Source organism: Puma concolor, chromosome B2, assembly GCF_028749965.1.
Source record: "Puma concolor isolate L17-30 chromosome B2, mPumCon1.1.hap2, whole genome shotgun sequence".
Classification (NCBI taxonomy): Eukaryota; Metazoa; Chordata; class Mammalia; order Carnivora; family Felidae; genus Puma; species Puma concolor.
The window spans coordinates 175,206-189,963 of record NC_141671.1 but is presented as its reverse complement, the minus strand read 5'-3'; the positions used below and the strand labels follow the sequence as shown (position 1 = coordinate 189,963).

At 48.1% G+C, this 14,758-nt stretch overlaps 1 protein-coding gene across 9 annotated transcripts in view; it reads right to left on the bottom strand.

Moving 5' to 3' along the window:
• The window catches only part of ZFP57 (ZFP57 zinc finger protein), a 25,314-nt gene extending 10,556 nt beyond the window's left edge, over positions 1–14,758 (bottom strand). Inside the window, exons 1-3 of one of the 9 annotated variants that reach the window (XR_015250909.1) lie at positions 14,632–14,748; positions 11,766–11,841; positions 6,660–7,429 (exon numbers count right to left, since the gene is read on the bottom strand). Coding sequence is in view for 3 of the 9 variants with exons in the window: in XM_086705996.1 (XP_086562122.1) it covers positions 11,766–11,841; positions 12,089–12,315 (303 nt within the window). In the remaining 6 variants the exon portion in view is untranslated. The other 8 variants (XR_015250911.1, XR_015250914.1, XR_015250910.1 and 5 more) reach the window with 8 other exon arrangements.

Sequence of the window (14,758 nt, the reverse complement as noted above, 5' to 3'; positions counted from 1 at the left end):
GGACGCAGACACTGAGGTTCAACAGGTGTGGAGAGAAGGACTGGGAGGAGGACTGGAATTGGGGCCACCTCTGCGCATGGAGCCTGGAGCCTGGGTTTGGTACAACTGAAGGCTGACGAGAAGGGAACAAGGGAGAAACCCTTCTGCTTCTCATCTGTGTGGTTCCAAACACCGACACAAACCCTTGAGCTGAGCACCAGCCTGGTGATGCAGACCCTGGTCTGGAATCTAGCAACAACCAGGACGCCATTTTGGTAGCCGCCTTTGAGGATTTAGTGGAGGCCATGTTTACAAACAGATTTTGCAAACTGTAAAGGCCCGTGCCGACTTCCTGGTTCTCGGTCTATAACCACTGCCCGACCTCCTCGTTCACACACAGGCAATAAAGTGAAAGACCTCTGCACCGATCTAGCAAGCTGTGGCAAGCACTCTGCCAACGGAGCCACTGTTGGAGAAGTTCATCCAGAGGACGTGACCAATGGCTGACCAGAGAGCAGGCCCTGGGCAATCAGAGGGTCCTCACTTGCTCTCTGTCCTTGGGATGCACTCACAAGGGGGGCTGTTTCAGGGACACAGTCTTGAGGGAGCAGGTGGTGTTGACACCACGTGGATTGAATACATGACCAAACCTAGTCAAGGTCTCTATATAAACTTTCAGATTCTGGTGGACAGGTGTGTGGGCACCCAATACTAAGTTCATATGTGAGTCCCTTGCTTATTAAAACTGCCACCTACCAACCTGGAGTGGCCTGCCTTTTTCTTCAGTCACTCCTTGCCCTCCATGTATGGTGGCCTGTTTCAGATCCCACTCCCCACCCCCACCCCACTGAGGAAAATTCCTGAGGTTTCAAACCAACAGCAACAAGTCTCTGTGACTGAGGATCTTGCTGACAAAGGCTCTAACCCAACAGTGGCACCCTCAGTTTTGGACCCACCACCTTCCTGACATGGTCACTGGATACATTCCTTTTGAAAGGAAGATGCACTTTGTTATTGGGCTCCTGTTGAAACTAAACACCTGACCCAAGGAAGCTTGGACATTTTGGCTTCATAGTCACATTTGCGGGTTGGTCAACTTGGACTCAACTTCTCACCAAGTGGGAGGGATCTGATAAGCCCTGCTTGTCACAGGGGGATGGTACATTTAGAGGTGCAGCTGGCCTGGCCCAAATGTCTCAGTTCTACGTGGAAAAGTGGCAGATGTCCCTTTGGGGAGGATTTATCCCCCAGTCTGCTGTCTGAAGCAAAGTGCTGGCTCAGCAGCGCTCTCAGGTCACCGGACCTGGACCACTGGGGTTCAGTGAAGCTAGAACCCAGTGCTGTCTCTGGCTGATGCAGACATTCAGCCTCAGAGCCAGTTACTCACAGCCGGACATGGAGGCTGTCATTCTACTTGGGGGGCAGAACTCAGGGCCATTGTCATGGCTCTCACCAACAGATCAGCCTTCCTGTAATTCTACTGACCCTTGGGCTGTGCCAATGGCCTAGCTATTCGGTCGGGCACTTGGAAAGCTACGCTGGTTACAAATATCTCCTTGGAGAGAGAAATAAAGCCAACTGCTGACCTAACATCTGAGGAGCCTGTTGTCTGATGAGACGGGCCTGGAATCAATGTGCTGAGGGAGAATCACCCCCATTGCTGCCTGGATCCATCATCATCCCGGATGCAGCAAGACGTGCACCATCATCGACTGGGCACGAAGTAAAGGGTCAGGATCTGATTTGGGCTTGTGACTGTTCCATTTGTCTCGCAAGGAGGGAGGCCACATAGCAAGGGGCATTTTCCACACCTGCTCCTGGCAGATGGACTTGATTGGATCTCTGACCTTCTCTGAGAGCAGTGGTGCCTCACCACTGCTGACACTTTTTTAGGGTACATATTTCTTTTCTGGTCCAATCAACCTACTCCAGCAATAGCACTGTGGCCCTTGAAACTAATCTGCCTCATGTTTTGGCTTTTCATACCATTTTTAGTCTGACAATGGTGTGCTTTTTATTGTAAAGCCTCTTGACAGTGGGCTGATACTTAAGGTAATTAGTGGATCTTTCATGCTTCCTACCACACCATTCACAGGCTGAACAGCCTTGTCAAAAGTTGACTGAAAGGGATGTTTTTTAGTCTTTTCCCCTCACCTCCTCCTAGTCTGCCTTAGTAAGGCAGCTTTGGTCGCCCTGTGCTCCTATCCCCCTAAAAGCATAATCTCGTCTTGACTACTTCCTGAGTAATGATCCGGACAGGTTATATAGACCTGTTTTGGAAATTCCTGGACACGATGCTTCTTTCTTTTCCCTCACAGCCTAATGACACCCCCAGGCTGGCCAGGCTGGTACCTCCCCTTGGCAGCAGCCCAGCCAAAAGAGGGAGGGGAGGCGCTAAGAGATTCAAACTTATTCTGGCTCAGTACTAAACTAGGATTCTGGGATTTACTTGGTCCTAGATTATAAGGGTAATGACCGCTTGATTGAATACATTGCTCACTAAGTCCCAAGGCCCACACACACATAATGGATTTCCATACATTTTATAAAAATGTTCTTGTTTTGGGGCGCCTGGGTGGCTCAGGCAGTTGAGTGTCCAACTTCAGCTCAGGTCATATCTCACAGCATGTGGGTTTGAGCTCCGCATTGGGCTCTATGCTGACCGGTCAGAGGCTGGAGCCTGCTTCAGAGTCTGTGTCTCTCTCTCTGCCCCTCCCCTGCTCATGCTCTCTCTCTCTCTCTCTCAAAAATAAATAAACATTTAAAAAAAATGTTCTTGTTTCTCCTGTTGAAACAGGAAAGGATTCTGATTGGTGCCATTCAGGTCACATGCCAACCACTGTAGCCTACCACTGGCTACACTGATGTCAATCACTATTCCAAGAGAGTAGGGTGGTACAGTTGGCTGGGACTGGGGGGAAGCAACTGTGTAAGACAAGGAGGGTGGGATTTCGCTTACCGGAAAAAGAGAGCTTGGACAAGCAAAAAGGGACAGACCCCCACACTTACAGAACACAACTTTACATGTATAAAATATGTATATAAACATAAAGGAATATCTGGATATGTTACATGTGCACCCCAGAAAGTTTGAGAAATATCTATTGGCTAAATTTCTTCTTCCTGTCAACAAAATTCTATGTCAATATGGGAGACTTTAGATAGTTCATTCTTAACTAAGTCAGGATATATTAATCACCCTGGGTTCAATAAGTGTTCATGATTAAATGAAAAAATTGTTTGATGCATGGCAGACACTTAATAAGTGTTATATCTCCCCTGCACCACTATCCTTCTAGTCTCTATGATGTTACCAACAAAAACATGATTTTTGATAGGTGAGGTACAGCTTACTCACTATTTGAATTGGCAGTAGGTAACAGGTAAATTTTAGAAAGCCTATGCTAGCACGGCATTGCTGACCTACTTACCATCCTCCTCGAGGGGATGTACCCTTGTTCGGCCTTATTCTGATTTGTGATGCTAACGCAATGGAAGGCTTTATAATTAGACCCACATAAAACAACACGCCAATCTTGTAAACCTTACATCCTGAAGCACTTTAACCTCATGGCTAAAGTCACTATCAGACATGCTTCAGTGAGTTCAAAGTCTTATTTCATATACCTGACTCAGTAGGAGGGTTATTGTAATTGTCTGCTTTGTCTTCTGCCCCTGTAACCTTACAACCCGTTTCTGTTTTGGGCTTCCTTAACTCTCAACTGTTGGTTGCCCATCCCTGGTGGAATCCAAGATGGCAGTTCAGTTTTGTCAACCTTTCTACTCTTAGTCTGGTCTCTTATCCTGAGTATTCCAACTGTTCACTGATCTGGTTCCTTTGGCCCCAACGCTGGTTCCTTGAATGGGCTCCCCTGGTTCCCTGCCCATCTCCTACTCCTCAGGATTGTTGATTTCCTTGCCCTCCTGTTTCCTAAGGACAGGATTCCAGCGCTCAAGGTGTCGATGCTCCTTCCATGCTGTCTTTGCTGCCAATGCCTGTCAGGTCTTGTGTCTGTTGTTGGCACCTTCCCTTTTTTCCACTCCACCCTTAAATGTCCATTGAATTTAGCTGCATGGAGCTCTTTGATGACTCAGTGAAAGGGGGCCTGGTGAAGTGATGGGCAGAGAGGCCAGAATGCAGGCAGCTGATACAGACTTTTTAAGGGATGTGGCTTTGAAGGACTGCAAAGGACAAGCACAGCTGACTTAGATGGGAGAGAGCTGAGGGTACCTATAGGTCACTCAGAGTGATCCAGTTGGGAGGGAGCAGTCGGATATAGAGGAGAGAGAAAGAAGAGGTGATAGCCTGAGGTTGTGGGGACGCAGAGATGCCATTTTCCACTGTGAGAACAGAGAGAGCGAGCGAGCAACAGTGAGCGGAAAAAGAGAATGAGCACATACACAAAAAGATGCAGAAACAAGAGTTGGCAGGTATGCTTACTGCCTTCGCTCTAGTCTCTTGTAAGGCCCAGTGGTTTGAGAGACTTTAAAAATTTAAGATACTTTCTACTGAATTTTTTTTTCTTTATACTCACCCAAGTAAGTTTCTAAGGCTTGCAAGCAAGAAAATTTGACCATGACATTGCTGATTTCAACTCATCAAAATTTTCAGCATTATTTTTTTAAAGTTTCTATTTACTTATTTTGAGGGGGGTAAAGGGCAGAGAGGGAGAGAGAGAGAATCCCAAGCAGGCTCCTCACTGTCAGCACAGAGCCCGATGTGGGGCTTAATCCCATGAACTGTGAGATAATGACCTGAGCCGAAATCAAGAGGTGGACGCTTAACCAACTGGGCCACCCAGGTGCCTCCAGCATTATTATTTTTTTTTTTAATTTTTTTTTTCCAACGTTTTTTATTTATTTCTAGGACAGAGAGAGACAGAGCATGAACGGGGGAGGGGCAGAGAGAGAGGGAGACACAGAATCGGAAACAGGCTCCAGGCTCCGAGCCATCAGCCCAGAGCCTGACGCGGGGCTCGAACTCACGGACCGCGAGATCGTGACCTGGCTGAAGTCGGACGCTTAACCGACTGCGCCACCCAGGCGCCCCCCAGCATTATTTTTTAAAGTGTGAGTATGGTTGACACACGATGGTACATTAGTTTCAGATGTACAACACATGATTCAACAACCCTATGCCTTCTGCTGTGCTCACCACAAACGCAGCCACCACTGGTCACCATACAATGCTATTACCATAGTCTTGACCATATTCCCTGTGCTTTCATCCCTGTGACCAACATTATTTCTACAGGGCAGACTCTTGACCTGAGCTTATTATAAGAAACTCCAGAGTCCCTAGTATACTTGGAACCCACCACTCAAGACTCTCTAAACAGCTCACCTGGCCTCCTGCTACACACAGAAAATAAGCCATGTGAAGGAAACACCTTTCTTCACATATGTGTATTTTTTCCCTGTGCCTTACCTCCTTGGAATTTCTGCCACATCTGCATGGGGAAAACTTGGGGGGAAAACAGTATCAGCTGGGGGTACTCCTCCAGTAACAAGTTTCCTGGTTTTCTTATCTTCTTGAGATACAACTTATCAATCCATCTGATGCATTTGTCGGGCGTCTTTGGTTTTGGAGAGAAATTATCACTGTAAAAACGTAATCACGTGGAGAACCCTAACAGTTTGCAACTACACCGTCTGCACACAGCCACCAAGTCTGCTGCTTGGGCTAAACTTACCCAAGTATTGGAAAATACCAACATTCACAAACTATTTAGTGGCCCTCTCTCGGCAATTGCTTGTCAACTCAGAAACCATGAGGGTACGGTGATCAAAGGCCACCTCCCCAAGATCTGACTCCACCGGTCTTCCTTGTTCTCCCAACAAAATGCATGCTTCTGCCACTTTCTGAAGGCTTGCATCAGGCTGCTTCCCTGTTAGCAAAGGCCTGTAAGTACAAGTAGTGACTGTTTTCATAAAGGCCAAAATCCTCTTCAGGTTTTTTTCAGTTAGGGAGAACAAGTGCTCACGCAGGTCTTTTGTAAAAACCAAGTGGTGTGACAGGAGCATTTGGAAAACAGGGCTTACTCTTTGTTTATGTCATGTCAGCTGATGTAGGTTCCATAGCAATGCTCCCGGCTGGGAGGGGACACCTGCATCCTTTGTGCAAGGGATCACCCCATAATGACAGTGGAGTGGGGCTCATGTGCAAGGGACTGGGGAGGCTTCTCAACCAGCTGCACTTTAGATCCACGTGGGGCTGGTTACCATCAGAGATGTACCAGTACACATCCCTATCAACTTTTTTTTTTTTTTTTTTCCTGGCTCCAGCCTGTTTTCTGGTGACTTCTCCTTTGAATAGTTCTGGCTGGATGAGAACTGTACGCTCATGCCTTTTTGTGCCAACAGCTATATTCTTTGTGGCACTTCCTGATCCATTTTCATCTTGTTAAAACTCAACTTTTCCCCTCAATTTCCAAGCCCATTTTTTAAATGTTTATTTATTTTGGGGGCGGGGGAGAGGCAGAGAGACACAGAATCTGAATCAGGCTTTAGGCTCTGAGCTGTCAACACAGAGCCCGACACGGGGCTGGAACTCACAAACTGTGAGATCATGACCTGAGCAGAAGTTGGACGCTTAACTAATGACTGAGCCACCCAGGTGCCCCTCCAAGCCTATTTTAATGAAGGGTGGATGCCAGTGATATCAGCACAAACACTGAATGGCAGATTCTTAATGCTATTGTATTAATTCAGTAATCTCCATGTTCTTTTGCCCATCCTTGTTCTTCCGCACGTCCCAACTGAGCCGGACTGCTGCTGCACAATCCCCACCTGTCCAGACAGGGAAGCTCTTCCTGGCTGCAGGCACCGCCCTAGCCTTCACCCAGAGCCACTCACGTGTGGGTCCTGTGCACCTGCTGTTCCCTGGGCCCACGTGCTCTTTCTCACCTGCTTATCAAACTTCTCCCCTTCAGCACGAGCATCCACCTATTCCGTAAAGCTGTAAACCTTCACGAAGGGGCTCTTTAGCTCTAGTCCAAAGGGCCAGTCCTTCTCCACAGTTTCTGAGGCACTTAGATGTTTCTATTAGCTTTATTACTTCTGTACTAGGATTATCGATCCCCATCTGGACCATGAGATTGCAAGCTCACACGATGAGGAGGACCCTGCCCTACCCACCCTTCCATCAGTCAGTCAGCACAGTGTGGACTAACAAGATTCAGCACGTGTGGAATGAATCAGTCAATGGGCCTCCAGTGTCTCGCATCTCCTCTGAAGCCACGGAGTGCTCAGGGCTGGAAAGCTGGACTCCTGTCCCACAGACAACAGAGAACTGCTAGAGGTCCTGACCAGTGTCTCCAGGGATGTGAGCTCCCTGTCCTCCTCCTCTGGGAACCCTTTTATGCAGACTTCAGTGAAACTTTATGATGATGCCAGGTGCCTTGAGAAGAGAAAATGGGGTGACCTTGTCTGGAAGGCATCAAAGATAGTTCTGGAGAGGGGATAAATAAAATCATGAATGTTACTGACGGGTATTAAAAAACAAATTAAGGTATTTTAGTACCTCAAATAAAATGTAAGAACAAAGAAAGACTATGTTAACGCACGGACAGGACCTAAGAAGGTAAAGTGGTACATCATCAACTGTTCCTGTATTTGGGGGCTTGGCCCTCTTGGACACAGCTGTTTCCAGCAGTTAACAAATGTCCTTCCTTCTTTCAACACATATTTGAACAGACTCTACAGAACAAGCCTGCGGGCACAAAACCAGTGGAATGAAAACAAGCCCCAGGAACAGGCTTGTCATGTGAAGGTCCCACAACCTAGATGCCCTGGAGACTCCTGCACACTATGCCCCAGAAACACGCTTAAACAAAAATGTTTACAGAAGTACTATTTGTAGAATAAAAAACACAAAAACAGGGGCGCCTGGGTGGCTCACTTGGTTGAGCGTCCGACTCTTGATTTCAGCTCAAGTCATGATCTCTTGGTTCATGGAACTGAGCCCAGGTCGGGCTCCACACTGACCTTGGGGAGGCTGCTTGAGCTTCTCTCTCTGCCCCTCCCCCACTCACTCTCTCTCAAATAAACGTGAAAAACCCCCACAAAACCAAAAATTGGAAATGACCTCAACAATACAGCAGGTAATTAAGATGTGGTATATTCATGTCATGGAATGAACCACCCAAGAAGTACACACTTAGATGGTGGAGATTCAGGGAACAGACCATGTAGAGCTCGTGAGGCTCGTGGAGATGAGTCACTCTGACGCACCCCCCAGCACCAGGAGACTGCGGAGGGGAGGAGGACAACCAAGGAGCCTCAGAAGGGAAACCAGTGAGGCTGGAGAAAACCCAGGAGAACATGTTACAGGAAGTCATGCAAATCAGAGGCGCCTGGGGGCTCAGTCCGTCGGGTATCTGACTTCTGCTCAGGTCATGATCTCGCAGTTGGTGAGTTTGAGCACCACGTGGGACACTGTGCTGATAGCTCGGAGCCTGGCGCCTGCTTGAGATTCTGTGTCTCCCTCTCTCTCTGCCTCTTCCCTGTTCATGCTCTGTCTCTTTCAAAAATAAATAAACGTTAAAAATTTTTAAAAGACGTGCTTCAAAGAGGAAAAAAAGAAAGGAAATGAAATAGTGTTTCACATCAACATGGGTGAATTAAAAAATATTAATGAACAAAAGTAAATTATATAATTTTCATCTATATACATGCCATAAACAGGTAACTATGCACAATTATGTCACTTAGGAATACATACATAGATGACGAAAACTACAGAAAGGTGTTAATTACCACAAAATTCAGGCCAGTGACTGCCTCTAGGGATGAGGGAGGGGTGTAAATGGGAGCACAGGGGGTTCCAGGTCTCAGCCTCAGCAGTGGGTGCCTGGACATAGACATTTTCATTTGTATATTCACTTTGCACTGAGAAGACGAAAGAATACAGAAGAAAAGCATTAAGTGTGACTCATGATTCATGGTTGCTTGGGGTAAAGATGGTTGTTCACACACCGTTCAAGGAGATGAAAGGTGAGTTATGAGGTAGACATGACGGAGTCAGGTCTGGCCAAACTTACCCTCTTACCAGACTTTTACTCTGAGATGGATGAGCTGTGAAAGTGCCTTGCAATCACCAGCTGCTTTTACACTAGATTTGGAGGAGAAAGAGGGAGGCCGACCTCACCGTGGCTAGCGCTGAAAACCTTCATGGTAAACAATCCCTTACAGTTATGTATTTCTTTAAATGTTTATTTATTTTGAGAGAGAGAGAGAGAACGGGGAGGGGCAGAGAGAAAATCCCAAGCAGTCTCCACGCTGTCAGCGCAGAGCCCAACGTGGGGCTCAATCCTATGAAGTGTGAGATCCTGACCTGAACTGAAAACAAGAGTTGGACACTTAAGCAACCAACTGAGCCACGAGGTGTCCCTGGATTTTTTTTTTTTTAAGTAATCTGTACACCCAACGTGGGGCTCGAACTCATGACCCTGAGATCAAGAGTCACCTGCTCCACTGACTGAGCCAGCCAGGCGCCCCTACAGTTGTGTACCAGGTTGCTTTTCAGTCCCACTCAACTCAAAGGGCTTACCCTAGCCCTACTGATTGGGGTTTCTAAGTTGGACAATACACCCTGTTACAAGGCTGAGGGTCTGCCACTGGGACATGGTGACGCAAGGCCAGAAAAGGCGAGGGCGGTGTGCAGCAGGCACAGGTGGGAGGTGGCTATCATGCTGAGGAGCAGCAGTGCAGGACAGCCCCATCACTGGGGGATGCAAGAGGCAGGCCCAGGAGGGGGGCATCAGGACCCCCACAGCCGAAGGGTGACACTCCCCACGGTGTGCCTTTTCCATGTCTCTGATTCTCTACTCACCACCTCTGAACGCCTACTTTCCCAACTTTTAGGTATCTGGGAAGAAAATGAACTGAAAATGAAATCAATAAATTTCATTCTGCTTGGCTACTGAAATTCCCACTAAATGCATAAATTTGTTTTCTGAGTTATCAATGAGTGTTAGAGGACATCTGTTTGAGGGAGAGTTTGCTTTACCTCTGAGTGGATCCAATGCTGGGAAGATGTTGCTTTCATGGCCACGTGTGCAGCTGGAGGCAACCTGAGAAACTACTCCCCTCCCATGGGCTCCCTCCTTGCTCAGCTGGGCTTGGCCAGGTGCCCTCCTTTGCACAGAGCCTGTGCACGCCTCCAGCATCACCCAGGCCACGTTGTGAGTGGGGAGTGGTCTATGCCATTACTCGTGAACCAATCAAGGGCAGGGACCTCTTTTCATTCACTCCCAGTAACTAATAATACCTGGCATATAGGAGGCTGTCAGAATTAAGTTCCTCAAACAAACAAAGCTGTAGGGTCCCATTAGTGGCTCCCTGATAAAATTATGAATGTGAAATCAAAGACCCAACACTGACCTTCAGCAGTCTCATCAGGACACCCGTCAAGGGCTGGGGCAGGGGCAAGGTGGGAGGTGTCTGAGAACAACCCCTCACTCAGATCATTGACCAACCACCCAACACAGGAGAAAAACAACATCAGAGGATTAGCAACCTGAGCAGAGAGGCCAACTAAAAACAGCCAGGTTTCAAGTCCAGAACCATGTGATACAGATGCAATCTCACCCAACTCTGGGGAGAGATGGGAAATAGTTCAAAAAACAAAGTCCACTTCGGAGACATGATTTTATTCTAAAAGCGCTGAAACTCGACAGTCTTTTATTTTTCCCACTTGGCTTCTCAAAAAGGGCGGCATAGTTAGGAATTCTCTTTGATGTGGTTTTATGGCAGTATTCCCTTCTTCTCTATTCTTTTCCACGAGAACATTCACTTTGATCCGACTTCTACTGCATGGCTGCAGGAGTGGATATGCAGTGATGCTTTCAAACTCCTTCACCTCTCTCTTTGCTCTCCTGTGCCTCCCATGGGTCAGCGGCGTGTTCTGGCCTTTTCTCAAGACTCCCTCCTTGAGTCTCTGTTTTCCCAGCTCTCTGCCCCGCAGCATGCGTTCCTGGTGACCTTTAATTTGTACCTGCTCCCTCTGGCTCACTTGCTTTCTCCTCTGTGCGCTCAGGATGCTGTGCTCCTCTGGCACAATTCTGGGGAAGGTGGTTTCACCAGGAGCCTGTAGTAATGGCCTACATGTCTTATTCTTAACCTCTTTGACCTGACCTGCTCTCTGGATGTGACTTTCTATGTGTCCCCCCTCCCTCGCAGGAACCAAATAATACCGTTTTTGTCTCTCCACGCTTTGGGTTGTTTCCCCCTTCAATTTCTTCTCCATTTCACACCCTGTCTCTTGTTCCCTCATCTCCACTATTCTTTTATTATAGTAAGACTCTGTTTTGGCAAGCCAGTAGTCATGAGAAAGAGCCTGCTCCCTACACAGTGTCTCGTACTCCTCCTGGTATTTCTGAGTTATCAGTTGTCTTGTCGCTGTTGTATGCACACCACCCAGACTCTGTCAAAGTGAGGTAGAGGATTTCATAATGGGACCATCTTTTCACTCTGAACACATTTAAACAGGAGCATACCCTCATTACTGACAGCCAGAAAAGATACGTGGGTGTAATAATTGTGATTTCTACTCCCATCACTCCTAGGTGAACCCATGAGCTCTGAAAGTTAAATTACCCCACCAAAATCAATAACTAGTGCTTTAAAAATATAGTATTGGGTGCTTTCAACATAGTATTTTGTTTTGCAAGCATAGATATAGTGAAACACATCTGCCAGTGTAGACAGGGGTTACCTGGGCAGAGTTTTAAACCCAAGGCTCCTCTCCTAGTAGTTCCAAACCATATGACGTGAAGATTACTTACCAAGATTTTCTTCTCCAGTGGGGACAGCTGACCTGTAGCAATCCTGGGGTCTGTAGACATTTTAGCCCAGGACAATCTGGAAGATAAAAAGGCAGAGGTAGATTGGCACGTAAGCAGTGTCAGAACATATCTACTCACTTACTGACTGAACCAAAAAACCGAAGTGTTTTGGTCAAGGCCAAGGGCATGTCCCCCCAGAAAGAGAAAACCTGCTAAGAGGCAGGGCTACTCCAGGGCCATGTCCTCCATGGGAAACCACTGCATCCCTGTGATGGAGAATTTAATAAGAGCATAAAATCTTCTCATAGAAACAAAAGGCACACATGTCCCGCGGATTCCACGTGAGCCACTCTGAGTCTCGAATCTGGGACTGGGAGGGGGAAGAGACCCGCTCCTTGGTGAGGCGCTGCACAGGCACATCTCCGCTGGACGGCTCAGTGTCCCAGCCGCCCTCTCTGGGGACAGTCCCACACCGCAGGGTCAGGAGTCTGTTCTCTTTCCGCAGTTTCTCGGTCCGGGCCCTCTCCGCCTCTATCAGCACATACAGCATCTCTGCCTTCCAACCTTTTGTTCTGAAACCCTGTTCTCATCTGATTGCCCACCCCTCCACACCTGCCGGCCTTACACTGCCACTCATCCTTCACCCCAGATCCATTATGAGACCATTCCTCATTGAACCCCCTTAGGATAGGAATTTGGGGTGACTTTTTGTAATTGGTCAGGCTGATGGCTACACAAGGCTGCCAACGTTTCATGTGTCATTCCTGGTCTGAGTCACTATGAGGTCGTAGTGGAGCCACTGGGGGTGTCTGGCACATCACCTCTGTGCCTCTGTTTGTGCTATTTATGGTAAAGAGCATGGGCTCTGAAGCCTGCCCAAGCTGTTTGAGCCCTAATTCCATGGCTTCTGAGGTGTGTGACTCAGGGCAAGTAGCCATCTCTAAGTCAGGTTCCTCATCTATAAAATGGAGATGTAAGACAAAAACCTGCTTCTCAGGGGTCATAAAGAACAAAGGTGGTTTAGATGGAAGAGCCTCGCACAATGCTTGACATATGGTAAGTCCCTATAAGATGGCAGTCATCTCTCTTCCACAGGTCAAGCCCTGGCTCTCTATAAAGTCTTTCTGGATGATTCTATGTAACAGTGATTTTTGCCTTCTGAACACTTAACATTTTCTACTTCTACGATTCATTTGAAAACCAATTGGGGTTTACACCGAGACACCCATATTCCTGTATCATTTTTAACATTTTCATGCTGAAATTTAGACTCTTAAAGGGTGTAACTACAATTTATATCTACAAACACAATGTGGTTATATTATTGTAATGAATCTGGTATCAAACATTGGATCTCCCTGACCTCTTAGGCACATTCCTGTTTGCCTATAAATACCTTTTTATATTGTTTTAATTTAACTTTTAGGTAACATACATTGCAATGACCCATGTTGATATTTTAAAAATATGACCACCTTACTTATTTCTCCATACACAGAATCTAGCACAGCACCTAACATGAGTATGTGATCCCAAGTGCTCAAAATGATCTGTTGGTTGATCATCCCTATCACATGACATGGGCATATTCCTCTCTTACATTCCCTATACTGCCGTATCTCCCTTTTCACTGGGACACTTGCTAGTCTCCCTTAAGGTGTACAAGCACTTCCGTGTCCTGTGCTGGTCCTTGACTCTCACTCTGCCCTCCCAGTACTCGGACTGCATTCTAATCCTTTGTGCTCCTGATGGTCAGATAATAGTCTGCAACTTTGCAGCCCAGCCTTGGCCTAAAGACTGGGCATAAGTGCCTCATCAGTGAGGTTGTGTTGGGAAAGGGCCACGCCTCACAATGCTGACACATGAGGACAGTATTCAGCTCACGGTGGTTGGGCACTGAATACTGGTCAAAGTGAAAAGGGAGAGAGAGAGGGGAAGAGCTCATTTCGATGTCCATTTCCAAAGGACACACATAGAAACTGCCTACACAATGGGCTCAGCACCAGACCCCCTTAAGACCACGTGACAGCCAGGTAAGTGAAATTATGGGGCCTGTCTTGCTCAGTAGCTTGCTCCGAGTTTCAATCCCTTCACTACTGTGTGTTTCCATTACTGCAGAAAACGGTGGAGCGGGGCCCTTCCCGAGGAGGGAATCACAGCTCATCTCCAGAAGGTACAGTGGTGGCTCCACCACTCCGTATGTAAAGGACTCGGCACAGCCGTCCGCTTGGCTGGGCTGGTGGGCTGGGAGGGAAGTAGGACCGCCAACGAGAGGCCGTCCCTTCAGGATCACGAGTTTCTACTTTAGACTGTAGGTTACAGACGAATGAAAACAGCTCGGTCTTGTGTGTTTTAACTCACGTATTACGGAAATGTCTGCTGTCTACCCAGTGGACGCCGGCAATTCGCAGTTGGCTGGACAGGAGCCGGAGGCCCCGGTGGAGGTGGGTCCCAGACCCGAAGTCAGCCTACGGCATGGGGAAACGCTACCCACGGCCGTGGCCTCACCTGGGAGGCGTGTCAGGACCTGTCCCGCTTCCCCAGATCCACCCGCAGCACCTCCTGCGCCTCAAGAAGCCCGCTCACTCCTCCTCGGGCCCAGGGCAGTCCCCGAGGCGGGCGTGCGGGGCAGGAGGCCCCGGGAGCGCAGGAACCTGACGGTCCGGACTCCGAGCTGAGCTTTCCTCCTCAGCGCAGCCCCAAGAGGGAAATTCCGGCTCTAGGGCCGCACAGTCCCAAGAAATCAAGTATTCGGGAAGGCTCCTTCGTTTTTCAGGGGCAGTGCCCCAACGATTGATCCAAGAAAACAACTATCCCAGGACTGGATCCTCAGGGAGGGAGCGACCGGAGGCGCAATGCTCATTACCCAGTTTCCCGAACCCGCAGAACCAGGGGGAAGGCAGCGCCCCTACGTCCTCCGCAGATGTCCTGATCCGGCTCCGGGAACCTCCGGCCACAGCCGCGCTCACTTATGACGTCACAGCAAATGGCGC